General features: G+C 43.6%; 1 protein-coding gene across 2 annotated transcripts in view; it reads left to right on the forward strand.

Annotated features, from left to right (window-relative positions):
* LOC111874853 (paired box protein Pax-6) overlaps positions 1 to 19,686 on the forward strand; it is a 162,383-nt gene that overhangs the window by 82,329 nt on the left and 60,368 nt on the right. For both annotated transcript variants that reach the window (XM_033755635.1, XM_033755636.1), the window contains 2 exons: positions 362 to 510; positions 2,202 to 2,350. In XM_033755635.1, the coding sequence (XP_033611526.1) occupies positions 362 to 510; positions 2,202 to 2,350 (298 nt within the window). The remainder of the gene's footprint in view (positions 1 to 361; positions 511 to 2,201; positions 2,351 to 19,686) is intronic.

The raw sequence follows: 19,686 nt of genomic DNA on the forward strand, positions 1-19,686 counted from the left end.
GCGCCGGCTGCCCTTTATCCCCCAGAAAGATTCCTGTTATTCATTTCTGTCAGAGGCTGAGTCGACCACATGGTCATAGTGCGGCTGGATTGGGTAACAAGAAAAATCTAATGTTCCTCATTGGGAATAGAACCCGCGACCTTCCGATTTGTAGCATAGTGTCTCAACCAACTATGCTACCGCGTACATTGTTGAAAGTACAAATTTAAACGTTATTATAATGGCATTTTTGGTCTGTGTGTGTCCACAAATTTGATAAGACCTAGAAACAAAAGTGTAGAGCCCTCCTTTCTGAATTAGTGCATTACGTGTAGGCGAAGAACACAAGCTGAGTGCGACTGTGTACTCTTCTTTTCCGCAGGTGTCTTCTATCAATCGAGTACTACGAAACCTGGCGTCCCAGAAGGAGCAACAGACGCAGTCGCCTCCAATCCCGTCGCCGGCAGAGTCGGTGTACGACAAGCTGAGGATCCTGAACGGGCAAGCGGGCTGGCCCCGACCCAACCCCTGGTCAGTTCCACTGCAAATTGTAGCGAGACGGCCTGGGGACCGGCTATCCTGACCCACGTTTTCCATGATTTTACTCACACTCTCCAGACACATTCAGTATAGTAGAGAGGCATAAACCTGGTCCGATCGAGAGATCCTCTGATCAAATATCGGTCTGGAGATCGACTATCGGGGTTAAGTTTTTATGATTTTCCTCGGTCTCGTATTTTGTAACTATAGCAAGAAATCAATATGCGATTCATGGGGAAATTTAGAGGAGATTTAATTCGGGTAATGCTTACTATCAATCAGTCCAGAACGTTTTGTCTTCCCGTCTGCTGCCTAAAAACGTAAAAGTTAGAATATACAAAACTGTAATTTTGCCTGTGGTTCTGTATGGGTGTGAAACTTGGTCTCTGATATTAAGGGAGGAACACAGAGTGAGGGTGTTCGAGAACAGGGTGTTGAGAAGATTATTCGGACCGAAGAGAGGTAAAGTGACAGGAGGTTGGAGGAACTGCACAATGAAGAGCTTCAAAACTTGTACCCTTCTCCAAGTACTCGTATAATTAGAATGATCAAGTCAAGTAGGATGAGATGATCAGGGCATGTAGCACGGATTGGGGAGAAGAGGACTGCATATAGGATATTGGTGAGAAAGCCAGAAGGAAAGGAAGACCTAGACGTAGGTGATAAGATAATATTAAAAAGGATCTTAGAGCGATAGGATGGGGTTCTATGAGCTAGACTTATCTGGGTCTGGATAGGGACCAGTAGAGGACTCTTTTGAACAGTGTAATGAACTTTCGGATTCCATAAAATGTTGGGAAATTCTTGAGTAACTTCGCAAATGGCGGCTTCTCAAGAAGGGCTCAGCTCCATGGAGTTAGTGTCTCAATCTGTCTAGACAAATTCAGAAGAGAGATGCAGACCTGCATGTTTGAGAGGTCCCGAATATTTCGTAATTTTACTCAGAGTCTCCGGACAAATTCAATACATTGAACTGATCCACGACCACTTCCTTCCATATCGAATACAATGAATCATTCACTCATTATCCTATCATTCGGCCTTATATAGATCTAGTTATCAATTAAAAGTGTTAATAAGTAAATCGGAAATAAGTGAAATAAATAAAATAGTTGTGATTAGTCCGATTAAATACCTGCGCAAGCCCAATAGCCTGAAAGTTAGCACTAAATGTATATACATTCTGTTTACAGAACACGACATTTAAACATCTCTACTATCAAATCTCGGCCTAACGTGGTAGCGTAGTCGGTTAAGTGACTATGCTACAAGCCGAACGGTCGTGGGTTCGATTCCCAATGAGATCACTGGAATTTTCAATTTGCCTAATCCTAATCTTCCTGGGGGGGTAAAGGGCGGCCGGCGCGTAAGTCTGACAGCCTTACTGCCATCTGTGATTATCTAGAAAAACGTGTGAGTCTCGACGTCTCAAAACCCTTAGGACCTCCACGGTCTGTTACAGCGATAGCTTTACCTTTTTGCTACCAAATATCCTTCTGGATATGACCTTGTAGAAGTCCTACTCACCTTTTATTTCAAGATCATCTAAATCATCGTTCTCCAAGTTTATTCCGCACTAAAGTTGCGTACACATTATATTCAGAAAGCTGAAATTAAGTTTCAACGTTAGGTCGTACCTAACGACGCCATACGGAACAGTGACTCACAGTCTGCTTCTCCAGGTATCCGACGACAGGAGGCTCTCCGTTCTCGACGGCGGCGCTTCAGCCGGCAGCGAGCGTCAGTCCTGGAGGTGGGCATCACGTCGTCGCGGGGTGTACAATTGTTCCAGATCCAGACAACGAATCGGATCTGACAACAGCCAAGAAAGGTAAGACAAATCTACTACAGCTTTCTGAGCGCTATCTTCATTTCTTATAGAACTGCATGTTCGCTGCACGTACTTCTATATAGTAAGAGAGCCCGTCACACAAACTTGCATTTGAAAATATTTGTTGTTGTATATTTCTTATTAATCGCCACGTGTTTCGACAGTATACGGTCGTCATCAGGTGACGTATACAAATCACACATACATACAGAATGGCCCCCAAACCAGTTAACTCTTCATTAGAATGTACAGTAAGACACATTAGAAATTTCCATATTGCTTGCTGAATTTACAAAATTTTTTCGAAATAAGATCCTACATCGAAACATGTAGTGCAGTTAAGAATTTTAAATCTTGATATTTTTGCATGGTGGGCGGTAGAAAACTGTAAAATAAATTCTAGTACCAACTGCAACAGGATACTAAGACTCAACATTATGATAACTTATATGTTCAATGCACAACTTACAACGCTGTGATACACTTCTACAAACTGACTGATAGGTTTAAATGTGAACATTCCCTTTAATGTGAGAAAATTATTTACGTTAACTCACTTGTTGACTACTCTGTATGTGTGTGTGTGTGTGTGTGTGTGTATACATATGTACATATATATTGACATGTATACCTACTGCTAGGCAATGACTCGGTAAACACATTTCCGCTTGAGCTAACGTGCGCAAAAATAGGACGTCTATTGCTAGACAACGGATAATTAAACACGCCTGAAACAATACTGGACAACAGAAGACAGAGTTTACCGTGGGGTCCGCTCCGAGGCTACATAATTAAAAGTTCCTAGGGAGAAGTTAGTTACTATCAGAAGTTGAGAGAGTTCAGTTGAAGAAAAATTCATTTAAGAGAGTTGTCGAATTCTGGAGATGGCAGTTTAAGATGACTGAGAAGAAATGACAGGAATGAAATTACACTGTGACAAGAAGACTTCATATGCGATTTCAAATTACAGCGAGACTGTTGTAAATCCGTTTTCAGGATATGACTAGTGAAGACTGAGAATCCTAGCAAGTGTGCAACGGTGAACTGTAAAGTGTGTTGATCAGCGATAGTGCTGTATTGACTGCAGTTCCGACTTTCTGTAAATGTATCTTTGTGCCAGGCCGTGGAGGCCCATAGATTTGTGAGACGCTGAGGGTCCCATATTATCTAGATAATCGGCTCACATATGGCGGTAAGGTTGTCAGCCTTACGTGCCGGCCACCCTGTACCCCCAGGAAGATTCCTGGTACTCATTTATGTTCTGAGTCGAACCCACAGCCATAGTGCGAGTGAAAGGATTCGGTCAATTGCAAAGAGTCCACCTCATCGGGACTCGGACCCGCGACCTTCCGGTTTGTAGCATAGTGCCTCAACCAACTTCTCTACCGCGTGCCCCCCTGTGAAATGTATAAGGTGCAATAAAACCAATCATCCAATCCGATACCCGGATATAAGTCACATGAAAAAGAACCCTATACTCAAAGGATATATCATTTTATGATGGAATTACTTTCTCAAGATTCGTAATGACTCCTCTGCCTACACATTAGGGTAATAAATATCCATCACATTTTTGTGGTGTGTAATGGAGTTTGGAAATTCAGTATCTGTGATTTCGTGTTCTTTGAATAGTAGACATGCTCCACGAGAGAATCTTTTACCCTGAAGATGGAGGCAGAATATTTTTTCCGACTTTTCGGTAAATATAGTTCAGATGATAGGGTGTTGCATCCCAGAAGATAATATACTTCATGATAAATGTAATTATTATTCAATTATATGGAAGAGAATATATTTGCAGCATAAAACTACTGGCGAACGCCAACTTCTGATTTTACCACGCGCTTGTTTTTAGTCCTAAACTCGTGAAAGCTCCGCTAGAGATCAGATAATTTGTGTTTAACAAAGGGTAGAGGAAATAACTCTCCAGAGCATACGGCGAAGTCAGAAAATTAAAGTTGTAGTATGGGAACCGCTCTATTGGCGTGGAGCTGTGCCTCACTCTCCCCCGGTGTGAGTATTGACAGAGACAACGGGGGGCTGTATTCACCCCAGTTGGGCCCCCAAATTAAAAAGAATCTGAAAATATGCAGTAAATAAACTACTATTCATTTCATAAACTTTTACTTTGTATGTGAATATGAGTTAGGAGCCGGGATAGCGTAGTCGGTATAGCCACTGGCTACGGGCTGAACGACCGGGGTGTCGGAGTTCGAGTCCCGGTAGGGTCAAGAATTTTCTCTTGTCGTCCACCCAACCTCCTATCCAATGGGTACCGGGGGCTTTTTTCCCCGGGGATAAAGCGGCCAGAGCGTGAAGCTGACAATTCACCTTCAGCTAGTGCTGAGGTTAAGAAAATGTGGATCTATACAGCCACTCTCCCATACGTTCTCATGGCGTTTTGCTTAATTAGTTTATCACAGGGACAACTTTACCTTCTTTATTTGAATATGTGTCAAAAATGCACTTAATCATTTCCGTGTTAAGAAAAAATAACTTGCTTACACAAATCGATCTCTTCCTTTATAATTTTGTGAAATATCAGTCGAAAATTCAGAGGGTAAATTTGACAATTCCCATCCCTATTCACGGTTTCCTCAGATAAAAATTCAGTTGTTGAACTCTTACACGTTATATCCATTGAGAAGTATATTTAATGCGCGGTATCACTGAATACACACACATCTATGTGACTTATATTGGCGTAGGTCCAGACTGCAATACCGACTGAATCAGAAGGACACCTCATCGCCGCTTTTACTATCCCGTTTTGGTCCTGTTCATAACTACTACCAATGATGCATTATTGTGGCGTATTTACGCCATGAAAGAACGGCTGAGACACAGAAACAGCAGTTGCTAAGTAATACATGCACTCATCAAGAGAACAATACGGATATACAACCCGTTTCTACGCAACGGCTCGGTCAACACAATTCCGCATAGGTGGTGACGTGACACAACAGTCCGTAGCGGTCATGTGTGTTTCCTGTAGGTTCAGCCAGCGCGCCAATGGACTGGCTGCATAGCGACAATGTGACATATGTTTCCTCTGCGTGATCCGTGCCGATGAGATATCTTGAAGACATTTGGCGCTACAAGGCAGTTGAGAATTCGGACCTGGGGATTCAAGTCGTACAGCGAATTTGAGAGAGAGAAAGAGAATTAGCATTGGAGAACTGGGTCAAAGAATTCTTCATAGTGATTTGAAGTGATAGTTTCTGTGTTGAGATCCGTTGCCAGGAGACGACTAATGAAGACGGAGAACCCTAATGCATGTACAACGGTGAACTGAAAGTCTGTAGAATAGCGATAGCGCTATAATTAAGTCTAATTAAGAGAACTTGTAACAGAAGTGCCAATAAATCCAATCATCCGATATAGAACCCGTTATTTTCGTCACGCGTACCACTCTACACGTGAAAATATTCATGTATAACACATACAAAATATTTACGCCCTCATCTCTACTTTTCTTTTCCTTGGCACTACAGCCCCAGTGGGCCTAGGCCTACATCCATGAACTCCGTTCACTTCGGTTTTTTCTAGATCTTACACATTCGGCAGGACTCCTTGGGCGAGTGATCAGCTCGTCGCAAGGACTCTACCTGTACACAAACACAGAAAAACGCACACAAACATCCATGCCCTGAGTGGGATTCGAACCCACGATCCCGGCTTCCAAGCGAGCGAAGACAGTGCATGCCTTAGACAGCTCGGCTACCGTGACCGGCCCTCATCTCTACTATGTCCTTATATTTTAATACTTAGGTATTAATAGATTATTATAAATTGAATACTTATATTACCTACATTGAACTAATAACTTTCAAAATAACAGTACACGTACGCAGCATTTATATACACATGTATATGAAGGCATAAATAGCCTTATATAAGAGCAACATGTTTTCCATAATTACGTAAGCACACGTAGCCAGAAAACCACAGGCAAAGCTCTGTAATAATTAGGAAGAATCCAGCAGAGATCTGGACCACACTGGAGATGTTATGAGCCTTCCAACTGTACAAGAAACAGAAGACAATAATGAACAATTGAGGCTGCAATCAGGGCACTGAATCCCTGATGGAGTATTTTCACGTCTCGCTGTACTATTTAGTTGCGTAGCCTTGCAAGTAGAGACTGGAGGTTACAGAAGACCAAGGAAATGCCCTACATGCTGTGACATGTAGTCCCATTGCTAAGTAATAGCAGTGTAAACAGGCAGCAGTACAACAGTCGTTGCTAGGAAACAGCTCTGTGGACAAAATGTTTCCCCGGCAACGAGAGAACACGCAATAATAAAAGAGACGTTTTCTGTGTAGCCCGTGCTGGGGATATAACGAGGACTAATAGTTCAGTTGTTGGGACACCTGTGTGGAGGCGGGGTCGAACACCTCCACCGTAGTCCTGCGAGTCGTAGGAGGCGAGGAAAAGGGAACCCAGTGCTTGGGTTATAACCAGGCCACTCTGTTCCTTGGGGATATAAGTATCGGGACCTGGCCTTCCAAGTTAGGGTAGTCTCGAATCTGAGACAGTAAAATGTGGTCATGAGTCCCGCAGGACTCGGACCTGAAAATGACTGCGCTGTCGATAACCACCAGCAATTAATAAACGAGAGACCCATCCTCTCGTCAGAGAGGATATTACATAGGGACTACAGCTGGTGTTCAGTTTGAAACGAAAATTACTGTTCATGAGTCTTAAGGGGCTTGTCCCCAAGACGAAATGATTGGCGGTAACCCGCAAGTCGTAAAGTAATTCTGACTCTGACTCTGACTCTGACTCTGACTCTGAGTTGTTAAGACTCTCGTCAGAGAAGATGTTATAAAAGGATTATAGCCGCATGGGTTCAGGTGCAAAGAAACTCTGGTCGTGATCTCGAGTAGCTTGGCGCCAAGACGAACTGACTGGTAGTAAACCGCCAGTAGTAAAGTAATTTTGAGGCCGCGCCATAGCTCAAGCGGTTAGTCGCTGGCTTCTCACTGCGGCGGCCCGGGTTCGATCCCGGGGTCTGGTCAAATGGGATTTGTGGTGGACAAAGTGGCGCTGGGGCAGGTTTTCTCCGAGTACTTCGGTTTCCCCAGCCAATCTTCATTCCACCAATTGCTCCACAATCACCCTCACCTATCATCTGGGGCTGGTACAGTAGGCCAGAAATGGCCGCAGTACAAGGGACTTAGTCTCACTCCACTTGCAATAAAAAAAAAAGTAATTTTGACTTTGACTTTGTTGTTGAGTCAGTTGAGAGTTAAATTTGCCAGAAGTGAGAAGCTGGCAGTTGAAGCCGTGGACAGGTCAGGGACCCAGAAGAAGGGACCGTCTGCCGTTGGAAGCCGCTAGCAAGCAACGGCTAGTGAAGACTGAGAAGACTTTATGTGTGTTGTAGTGACACTGATCTTCGCAGGGTGTAACTCAGTGAGACTGTCATAGTTACCTGTGCTTGCGTTCTGTTAACTATAAAATAAATCCGATTATCAATTCAAACCCCTTCAATAGGCACAATCTGTCGCATGTCAATACATTTAAAGCGAAGCTATTGTATGAAGGCTAATATCTTCTGAGATGTGACGCAGTGCGGTACGGTAGGTCACAGTAGTTTCGGAGAAACTTACTACTTCCATCTTTAAGGTGAAAATATGTTAAGTAAGCTGAGGTTGCTGCTTAAATCCTCCGCGTTGCTTGCATGGTATACCTTCGCACTGAAGATGGAAACAATATTTCCTCCGATAGAAAGGTCAGCTACAAGACTACATGGTCAGGTTCCCCCAGCATGCAATTCGGCGTAGTTACACTGGTGATGCGTCAGAATATGAAGCATTTCCGTTTTTCAAGGGGCAGCTGCCTCAATGCAAGGCCAGATACTGGCCGTGCCATAGCTCAGACGGTTAGTCGCCGGCTTCCCACCTCGGTGGTCCGGGTTCGATCTCAGGTCAGGTCATGTGGGACTTGTGGTGGAGAGAGTGGCATTGGGACAAGTTTTCTCCAAGTATTTGTTTCCCCTGCCAATTCTCATTCCATAAAATGTTCCATATCCATCTATCATCCGAGGCTGGTACAATAGGCCGATTAATGGCCGCCATTCCAAGTGGACTCAGTCTCACCTCACCCCACCCCAGCAGCAGTACTGACCGAGCAATTTGGTTCTATGGGTAATGCTTCTTATTCATATTCATGAGGTTCCCGGTTCAAATTTCAACCGGGAAACCTGCTTTACTTGTTAACGTATTTTGTGATATTCCTGTCCCTACAGGCAAATCCCGGGATATAACTTTAAATTAGGCCACGATAATTTCCTTGCATATCCCTTCCAATTAATTATCCAGTATCATCTAATAAATATACTGTAGCATGTAGATCCGTTGCTAAGTAATGTCTCTGTAAGCAATGCCCGTTGCTACATAAGAGATTCCTAACACACACACACACAAAGAGACTAATTGGGAAGCGATGTTCTCTACGCCGTCCGTGCGACAGCTGCGTGATAAAACAACAGAACTTTTGGAATTGTGTTTTCTGTGCGGTCCGTGCCAAGTTTTAAACGCAGACAGTCAGTTGAGATAGTTCAGTTGAATTGAAGTGAGAATGTTTGTTAGTTTGGAGACAGTCGCCGGCCAGTAAGGAAGGAGAACACGGAAGTTGAGGAAGGTACGCTATTGGCAGCCGTTACCAGACAACGACTGCTAAAGAGACAGCAGACTGAGAAGTCTTAGTGGGTGCTGTAGTGAAATTCAGAGTATATGAATTGGCGATAAAGCTATGGTTACGAGTAGTTATGATCTGTAAATGGTCAATAAATCTAATTACCAATCCAAACCCCGTCTATAGTCACTCATACACGTGACAATATGCTACAGATTATGAGTTATTGCGTTAGATGTACTAAATTTTCGATGCTGTCAGAATATAGAATATACTGCGTCAAATGGAAGGATGACTGATGAATTGGAAATGATTTGGAAGGAAGTGGTCTTGGATTAATGGAGGAGCTATTCTGGAATTTGTCTGGAGAGACTGAAGAAAACCACAGGAAAGTTTGGTCAATATAGTCGGTGTCCATGCCGAGATTAAAACCGAGCACCTCCGAAACACAAGACAGAGCCGAGTAAATCGACAGCATATAATAGCAGCCGATTTTTAAGTACACATAGAAAGACATCGTGTTGCCGTAAGCAAGTCCATTTTTGAACCACTATACGTAATCTTAAATATAATAACAATTTTAACGGAGTCAGGACAGCGCAGTCGGCATGATGACGGGCTGCGGGCTGGACGGCCGGGGTTCGATTCCCGACAGGGAATGCGTGCAAACCGGCTCTGTACACACTGTCTCCTAACCAAAGCGTACAGTTTTTTCCCCCCATGAAAGTAAAGCGGCAGGGGTAAAGCTGAACACTCACCTCAATCTAATGCCTAGATCAAAATAGTGTAGCTGTAGGCCTACCTCCACTTCTCCATGCCTTCAGGGCATAATGTTACATTAATTAAGCACGACTACTCAGAATTACTGGGTTTCTGGACTTTGCCCATCGTCCGGTATTCTAGAAACTGGAAAACAAAACGTTTCGGAAACTGGAACTGCTTCCGTCCTCAGGTGAAGGGGGAGGCATCTACTCTGTTGGGTGCCTTAGAAAGAGCTAACATCAATCATTTGAACCCAACAGAGTAGAGTAGGTGTCTTGTCCCCTCACCTGAGGACGGAAACAGATCCAGTTTCCGAAACGTTGTGTTTTTTAGTTTTTAGAATACCGGACGATGGACAATGTCCGAATGTCCATTAATTCTAAATATTATATATCAACCACGAAATAAGAAAACGGAAGGCTAATTGGATTGGTCATGTTTTACGCAGAAACTGCCTTCTAAAAGAAGTTATTGAAGGAAAGATAGAGGGGCGGATAGAAGTGACAAGAAGACGTAAGAAGATGCTGGATGACCTTGGAGACAGAAGAGGATACTGTCATTTGAAGGAGAAAGCTCTAGATCGCATTAAGTGGAGGAATTGTTTTGGAAGAGACTATGGACCTGTCATCTGACAGATTATTGATGATGATGATGATGATGATATATCAACGTCAAAACCATTTAGAATCTACAAGGGCTACTTTTTAAAAGAATTTGATCAACTTTTTGAAACAGCTACATTCGTAATGTTGTCAGACTGTTAAATTATTACAAATTTAATCGGAAGCAGTTTTACTCAATTTAGTCTCCCTTAAAAAACTTTGGAGCACGCGGTAGCGTAGTTGGTTGAGGCATTATACTACAAGCCGGAAGGTCGCGGGTTCGATTCCCGATGAGATGGTTTTTCTCAATTGACCTAACTCTACTAGCAGCAATTATGGCCCTGGGTTCGACTGAGCCTCTAACAGAAGTGAGTACCAGGAATATTCCTGGTGAGTCGATTGTCTAGAAAATGTGGGAGCCTCGACGTCTCAACACTACTGGCCTTCAAGACCTATTACATGGACACCTTTACCTTTCAACCTTAAAACATTTTTGAGGGCACCAAACATCGTACCCATATTATGCAGCTTTAGGGGAGAACTTCCCCATGTGTTTGAGCAGATCTCTCCAGTATGGTGACATGGTTTCCCATCCTATGTTGAAATGTAATAGGTTAATTTTCTAATAATGACGTAATGGCGTACGTGACCATTTGATTATAATGCAACCTCAAAGAAGAGTTAGACACACAAGAGTAGTATTATAGCAAGTTGATGCCAGTTGTCATTTTGAGCACCCGGTGTTTACACGAGGGGGGGGGGGGCAAGTCTCTCTTTCCGAGTTCAATTTGATGAAAATGCCCTTGTATCCGCCACGAATCTTGCGGCAGAAGCAGGAACTGGCGTATAGAGAGAGCTGGCTGGCTCCAGGGAATTTGAATTATAACTTGGAAACTTTGCAGCAACACACAGCAAAGACGATGCCAAGAGTTACAAGAGAGGATGAGAGGGCTTGTAAAGATAGGGGAGAGGGTGAGAGGTCTCGGAAGGAAACGGAACTCATCTCCAAAGATTTCAAACACGGAGAGGAAGTCAAAGTTTGGTCGGAGTTATAAAAGAGTTAAAATGACTATAATTTTTATGATCTATCCCAAGTGAAGAGACAAACAAAATGGTTAGAGGTGTTTCCACGTATGTCCTATAAACTGCGGCTTTAGAACAGGCATCGCCTATCCAAGTGGAAGATAACAGGGAAAATTCAGCAAGTGATTCTCATGCCAGTTTCAGTGCTTAATTTATTACACAACGTTTTGAATTGTAGCAAGGATATACGAGGTATGCAAATTATACGGTGTTATAAGGTAAAAGAGAGCAGTAAAAAAGTAAAGGTATCCCTGTAAAAGGCTGCGGAGGCCCGTAGGGTTGTGAGATGTTGAGGTTCCCACATTTTCTAGACGATCGGCTCATAGATGGCGGCAAGGTTGTCAGCCTTACGCGCTGGCCGCCCTTTACCCCTCCAGGAAGATTCCTGGTACTCATTTCTGTTAGAGGCTGAGTCGACCCCAGGGCCATAGTGCGGCTGGAAGAATTAGGTCAATTGAAAAAATCCTCATCGGGATTCGATCCCGCGACCTTCCGGCTTGTATCAAAGTGCAACCAACTACGCAACCGCGTGACCCCAAAAGAGAAGATTAAAGAATCAATTAAGATTACGTCCTTCTGTGATGTGACACAGTATAACTTGGTAGGTAACAAAGTTTTGGAAGAGCGTCCCTTTCTCCATTTTCAGGGTACTGAAATAGAAATTATCTCCATGTGGAGGCGGGTTAGAATACCTCCACCATAGCCCTTAGATTCGTCTGAGGCGACGAAAAGGGATCTCAGTACCTGAGGGTATAACTGGGCCACCCTGTCACTCGGGGAAACAAATACATGGACCTGGTCCTCCAGGTTGGGCGCTGGACGCAGGGCTGATGATCTTAACTCTGTAAAAATTGTACTGTTGAGAAATCTCAAGAAGTGAAAACCGGAAACAAACTGGCAGAATCTTCTAAGCAAGAATATGACCCCAAAAGGGATGTTTTGCTGATGACGATGGTGATGAAGTAGGAAGTTGATATCTATTTACCAAATGAACACGACATCACATGCCAGATGACATCATACCTAATCTTTATTATTATTTCAGTAAAAGAGGAACTAAAAACTCACAAAACTCAATCAATGGAACTTCGAAAATATTCGGTCCTCTATTGACCCGGCATGTAGCACGTATGCGGAGAGGAATGCATAAAACGATATGCTAGGAAAAGGATAAAGAAAGCGACAACAATTATTTTTTTATTGCTGGTGGAGTGGAACTAAGTCCCTTGTAACTGCAGCCACTTCTGGCCTATTGTATCAGCCCCAGATGATAGGTGAGGGTGATTGTGGAGCAATTGGTGGAATGAAGATCGGCAGAAGAAACCGAAGTCCTCGGAGAAAACCTGCCCCAGCGCCACTTTGTCCACCACAAATCCCACTTGACCAGACCCGGGATAGAACTCGGGCCGCCGCGATGGGAAGCCAGCGACTAACCGCTTAGGCTATGGCGCGGCCTAAGCGACAACTAAGTAGACCTAGTGGTAGATGATAGGACACAATCAAAAGTACTCTTAGCGCAATAGGATGGGTTGGTATGGACTGCATTTATTTCACTCAGGACAGGGACCAGTGGAGGGCTCTTGTGAACACGGTAATGAACCTTCGGGTTCCCCAAAATGCTGGGAATTTCCTGAGTGGCTAAGCACTTTTAAGTTTCCCAAGAAGGTCTCAGCTCTACAGACTTAGTTAGTTAGATAGCTAGTTAGTTATCGATGCGTAAGAAGCCTCTATGACTTTTCCTAGGGAATTCTCCTCTTAAATTGCCAGATACAGCCTTAAAGGGTATAGAAATCTCTGTGTGAATAAAGACAGGCAAGACCTGGACAAAAAGGAATATTTTTACGCCTGTTATAACACTGTGCTGCATTACACGGAGCTGACGATGGTTCTGTGTGCGCCAGTAGACACGCCGTGCGCCCGCAGTTCGGAGCTGCTTGTGGGGTTGAGAGCAGGGCACGACTATAAAGAGGGCGATATTAAATTTCTGGAATTTTGTGGTGCGGCGTGGAGCGCGTCTAGAGATGGCGGACTCCTACAACTGCTTTGGAGGGGAACGGGTGGTCATTCCACTTGAAAGTCTCGCTCTCGCTCGGGGGGAGGAACTGGGGTGAAGGGGGAAGGGGAAGCTGAAAGAGATATTAAAAACTCATCGCAGTAGCATGTTTAAATTCTTTTCTATAATAATAGGCCTAAGTGACGTGTTCACAGGACATGTGCCCCATTCGAGACGCATCTGAAATCGTTGGAAACTTGCTTATCAATATTACAGCTTTCAGTTGAATGTATACACACTGCCTTCCTGAATTTAATTTAGACGAAAATATTCGCCTACAGGAATTGTTCCAAGAGAAGTCGGGCAGCATTGCAACGGACGCAACTGGTACACTTGCTTACTTACTCACGTTTTAGCACTTAAATACTATTTATACGTGTTGTTTATTGCCCTATAGTATTCAGCATGGAAGAATTTTTTTTAAGTAATTGTAATTTTTCGTGTTAATATTTGGTATATATACATGGTTTTTCCAGTTTTGACGTTTTCTAAAAAATTCAAAGAGAAGGGAAATCCCTGGCATCGCTCCAACCGCGGTCTCTATATTTTTCACATACGATGTGTATCCCTCTGAAGAGGGCCACCAAAAATGATGTTTTTCTGAAACATAATATAAAGTTTCGTTAAAATGATCTGCCCCCGTCCTCGGGTGAGGACTAGATATTCAATTTGGTGCGTTTTATTCAATCAGTAAATAACTCTTTCTAACGGACTCAGACCCAACTCGAGATGTATGTCCCATTTTGGAATATCACATGACGGAAAAGCCCAAAAAGCCGGTATCTTCATAAGGTGTGGTTGAGGCACTATGTCGCGGGTTCCATTCCCGATGAGGTGAGTGGAATATTCATTTGACCTAATCCTTCCAGCCTCACTATGGCCCTGTAATAGATTCAGCCTCTAACAGAAATGAGTATCAGGAATCCTCTTGGGTAAAGGGCGACCGGTGCGTAAGACTGACGATTTCACCGCCATCCGCGAGCCGAGTGTCTAGAAAACGTGGGAGCCTCGACGTCTCACACACCTATGGGCCTCTATGGCCTGTTACAGTGATATTTTCACTCATTTTTTACACCATCTTCAGAATCCTTTAGAATTATTTCACTTATGTTATTTGCTTATCTGTGATCTAGTGGTCAGCGTTCCTAGCTACAGATCCAGAGGTCCGGATTCGATTCCCGGCGCTACCAGATTTTTTCGGAGAAGTATTGGGTCTGGAACGGGGTCCACTCAGCCTCGTGATGATAACTGAGGAGCTATTTCAAGAAAATAGCGGCTCCGGTCTAGAAAACCGAAATTAACGGCCGTGGGGATTGGTTACGCTGACCACGCGACACCTTCTATCCGCTAAAGTTGGTATTAACTTCGCCGACAAGCGGCGGTCGCTTGGTCAGTATAGTTCGCTTGCGGACTGAAATCACGGAGTATACTTAACGACGCTTCATATACCTCTAACGACAGTGGAAAACAGATTCTTCTGGAATGTAAGTGCAGTCTGGTAGAATTTTCTCGAGGTGCTGCTCGAGCGTACCCCCTCCAGCTTTGGGGTACAAGAGTAATCTGTCCGATAGAAGACGTGAATTAGTTCCTCCGAGGCACAACGATAACTTCCACCAGCCTACACAGCATCACATATCAGAAGATAGTCTTCTTTATAATACCACCGTGACAACCTCAAATTTCACAAACAGACGGATGGAAGATTATAAATTAGGAATAGGAAATGGATTGGAAAATAGTGGTCACATGTTCAAAATATTATAGAATTATTAAAATTTTCAGGGAGAACAAATATAAAAGGTAAATTTTTCCTCATTTGCTCATTCAACCGCCAGGTCATGTAGGCATATAGGGGAATGAAGGTGTAGTTCCAGGCATTCTTATCTCGTCACTAGATCAAGGTGAGTAGTCCGCTTCATCCTAGCTGATTTACGTCAGGAAAAATTCACCGGTACCCATAACAGTGATGGCTACGGACTAAACGACCGAGGAGTCGGAGTTCGTATACCGGTAGGGGAAAGAATTTACTCTTCTCAATAATGCCCAGACAGGTTCTGGGGCCCACCTAGCCTCCTATCCAATGGGTGCCGGGGGCTCTTTCCCAGGATATAAAGCTGCAGGAGGATGAAACTGACCACTGAACTCCAGCTAATGCAGAGGTCAAGAAAACATGAATCTATACATCTACTCCCCCATACGCCTTCATGGTGTTCTGCTTGATTAAGCACAGAGACAACTTTACCTTTACCCATAAGAGAGAAGACTGTGTGGGCTGCCGAGTCTGTTTGGATGCTGAGGAGAAGAGAGATATCTCTTGTTGCTGTTAGGAATCAAACCCTGATTCCTCAGTCATCCGGCCCATAGCTGAGTCATTATACTAACTATCCCGTTATGAAGAGGTAAAAGAAATCCAAGGAAACAGGATTTCGTTCTGGATCTTCAGACCAAGGTTCGAATTCGAAATATTTTGAACATGAGGTAAGGATCGCATAGCATCATCTGTGTACTCTTCTAGAAGAAAATAAAATGCTTGCAGGCCAAGTTCGAGAATCAGGTAAGGTAATGTTACGTGTATCAGGCCACGTTTGGGGGAGGGGAGGTAATGAACCTGTGTGATCCGAACACTGTCAAGGAGCATCAAGAAAGGAAAGAAGTCCCCAAGGAAGACACTGTGGAAGTGACGTCACAATGTCGTACTTCTCTCTGCACCCCCCTGCCCCCCCCCAGGGGTATTGATCTCTCAAGTCCCCTGTGGCGCCTTTGTCTCTCTCTCCCCCCTTTTCCTTTTGGGTGTCGGAAGTGTGGCAACGTGCCGCCCTAAAGACGTGACAACACCGGGGGGAGGAAGATGTTCCGACACCCTGCATCCAGCGGAATCAGAATTATCGCTATACAGGTCCAAACACGCCACAAATGGGATTTCTTTTATACTCCTTCAATTGTTTAATTCAAAAGTACAAATTACAATATTTATACTGTAGTCTTAACGACCAAGCGGTATACTCGTACTTGGTGTCATTAGGTTCAGAATCCTTTGTCTTGTCATCTTCTACCCTCTGCTTAACGAATAAAGCCCTGTGCCATATAGACGTATGGGGGAATGGATGTATAGATCCAGGTATTCTTGACCTCGGCACTAGTTGCAGGTGAGTGTTTAGTTTCTCTCCCCGGCCACTTTACCCAGGAGGAAACAGCTCCCAATACCAACTTCATAGGACGTTGGGTGGGCCCGAGGACCTGTCTGGACGATGTAAAGAGAAAAAAATCTTAACCCTACCGGGAATCGAAATCCGACCCGGCGGTCGTCCAGCCAGTAGCCAGTCGCTATACCATCTGAGCTATCCTGGCTCTGACTGTGTTCTAATACGTATTCAAATTTACAATCCATTACAACAGTGCACAATGCAATGTTAAACAATCCAAACTTAACATAACTTAACATAACAGTACAATATTAAAATAAAAGAGGTAAAACTATCCCTGTAACAGGCCATGGAGACCCATAGGGTTGTGAGACGTCGAGGTTCCCATATTTTCTAGAAAATGGGCTCACAGATGGCGATGAGTCGTCAGCTTTACACGCCGGCCGGCCGCCGTTTACCGCCAGGAAGATTCCTGGTACTCATTTCTGTTAGAGGCTGAGTCGACCCCAGGACCATAGTGCTGTTGGAAGGTTCAGGTCAATTGAAAAATCCAATTACCTCATGGGGGAATGAATCCGCGAGCTTCTGGCTTGTAGCATGGTGCCTCAACCAACGACGCTATCGCATGTCCCCAGTATAACGATGTTGCTTTTATTAATTTTACCAAAATAAGTCTGATAGTTATATAATTCCCTCTGTGTGTGGTATATACAGCGAGCATGAATCATGGCATATTATTGTTACATAAAAAAAGCAAATATTTAAATATTATTAATTACGTATTCCTTGTCCCTACGGTCCTCTAAATCCTTCGTCTCCTTTACGACAGATTCACATTTTTCTCTCCTGTTTGCCTTTTGCCTCCACTTCTTGAATTTAAGTTCTCGTAAATTATTTCCTACTTCTATCAGCAACTCAGTCTGAGTCTTCTCATTTCTCTTGTACTTTCTAGAAAGATTAAAGTACACTAAATTATAATTTTGTCTCTTATTCTTATGAATTTGAAAGTTAATGGAAAGACATAGACCGATGGTGTGTGAAAACAAGAGGAAGTGGAGAACATTTGAATCTAAGAGGGATAACGTAACAGGAAAGTGGAGCAACTCGACTGACGAGGAGCTTCATAATTTGTACATCTCGACAAGCGGCATTAGAATAATCAAGTCAAGGAGAATTAAATGGGTGTGGCAAGCACCACACCTGGGAGAGAAATGCATATACGTCCTGGTAGGAAAATCTGAAGAAAACAGAATATCATGAAGAACTGTGTGTAGACTGGATGACAATATTAAAATGGATCTTTAAGAAACAGGATGAGGGGTATGGAATAGATTCATATGGCTCAGGATAGGGACCAATGGTCGACTCTTCGATCAAGACAAAGAACCTTCGGGTCCCACCAAATGATGAGCCACTACTAGCTTCCCAAGCAGGAATCAGTTCCATTGAATTCGTTAAGTTAGGCCTTCATAGTAGTGCATACAGGCCTAAAGTGCATGAAACTCTTGTTGAGAGATGATTACAGTAGGGATATCCCGTACAAAATTGAAATTAAGAGTAAACCACCGCTAATCCGGTTACAAATTAATTCGTATATCGAATATTCTGGATCGAAATATGAAAACTACTGTTCACAGTTGAGTACACACTTTAAAAGACATGACATTTAGGAAGACAGACGAATCACTTCTCTATTCAGACAAAACTTGAGAGTTTCTTCGTACCTGCATTATTACCTTCAAAACCAAACACAACTTCTAAGCCTTCTATCGATACATAAATATTATGATTTATAGTTTTTCAATAAAGGCTGTACAGTGATACTTTTCATTTATTTTCATCAGCAGTGCTTATTTCATTAAATTGTCCATTTATTTGTGTTCTAAATTTCTTTCTGTCTTTTAGGGCTACCCTTTTCTTCACTAGTCCGGATTACCTCTCCCCCAGGTTACTCCGGATTAACGAGGGCTTATTGTATCACGTGGTGTCTGAGGTTCTCACAGCGGTGACTAAGAACAGTTCTATTTTATGGCATGTGATACCGCGTAGTCCTGTAGAAATTCACGCCTCGTCCACTTTACCTTTTCGAAGAGATCCCCCCGGTTTCCAATGAACAGGAGGCTGGGTGTGCACCATAGCCGGTCTAGAAGCTCTGGAATAGAGAAAAATAACTTGCTCCTGCCGGGAATCGAACATCGGCCATCCATCCCATCGCTCACCCCTACATCCACTGAGATACCACGGTATTATAAGAAAGAGGGTAAAAGTAAACGTAGACTTGTCCCTGTACTTAACTCGCTAAGCACTATGCCATGAAGGTGTACGGGGGAGTGGATGTACAAATCCACATTTCCTTGACCTCGGCAATAGCTGCAGATGAGTGGTCAGCTTCACGTCCAGGCCTCTTTACCCCCTGTACCCATTGGATAGGAGGTTGGGTGGAACCCAGAACCGGTCTGGACGATTTGGAGAAAATTCTTGACCCTACCGGGACTCAAACTCCGACCTCTCAGTCGTCCAGCCCGTAGACAGTCACTAAACCGACTGCTCTGCACCGGCTCCAATAAGAAGGAAGCAGAAGAGAAGTTATCGTAACTTAAATTTGTTGTTAGAGACAGGGGCTTCCACATTTTGACTGACCCGGGGCCCTCACAAATGTAAATCCAGCCCTGAAGATATTTCCCTTCGTACTCTATTATGTGGGGGTTGGAGTTGCTGTATTATAATACATTCTGAAGACTACTGTGTACTTGCTTTCCCTGCACAAGTACGGTGTATCGAAAACCAACCACTCAGGCTTTGGAGATTACAAAACCCATTCACAGGCTGCACCGTTAGGCTTTCAGCAGCCAATAAAACCGCAACATGCCCGCGATGCAAAATGCCGGTGGTCAATGTGACCAACACAAAGCTTACATAAGCTACGCAAGCTGCCAACCACCTTGCAGGAACGCTACGTGTGCAGTCGTTCATTTTCCACATTATAGGTGGAAAATTTCGTTCTACAGTTCGCGTATCGGATAAAATAATCATGAGAAATATACAGTTTC

This window comes from Cryptotermes secundus, unplaced genomic scaffold (genome assembly GCF_002891405.2).
Source record: "Cryptotermes secundus unplaced genomic scaffold, Csec_1.0 scaffold160, whole genome shotgun sequence".
NCBI classification, from domain to species: Eukaryota; Metazoa; Arthropoda; class Insecta; order Blattodea; family Kalotermitidae; genus Cryptotermes; species Cryptotermes secundus.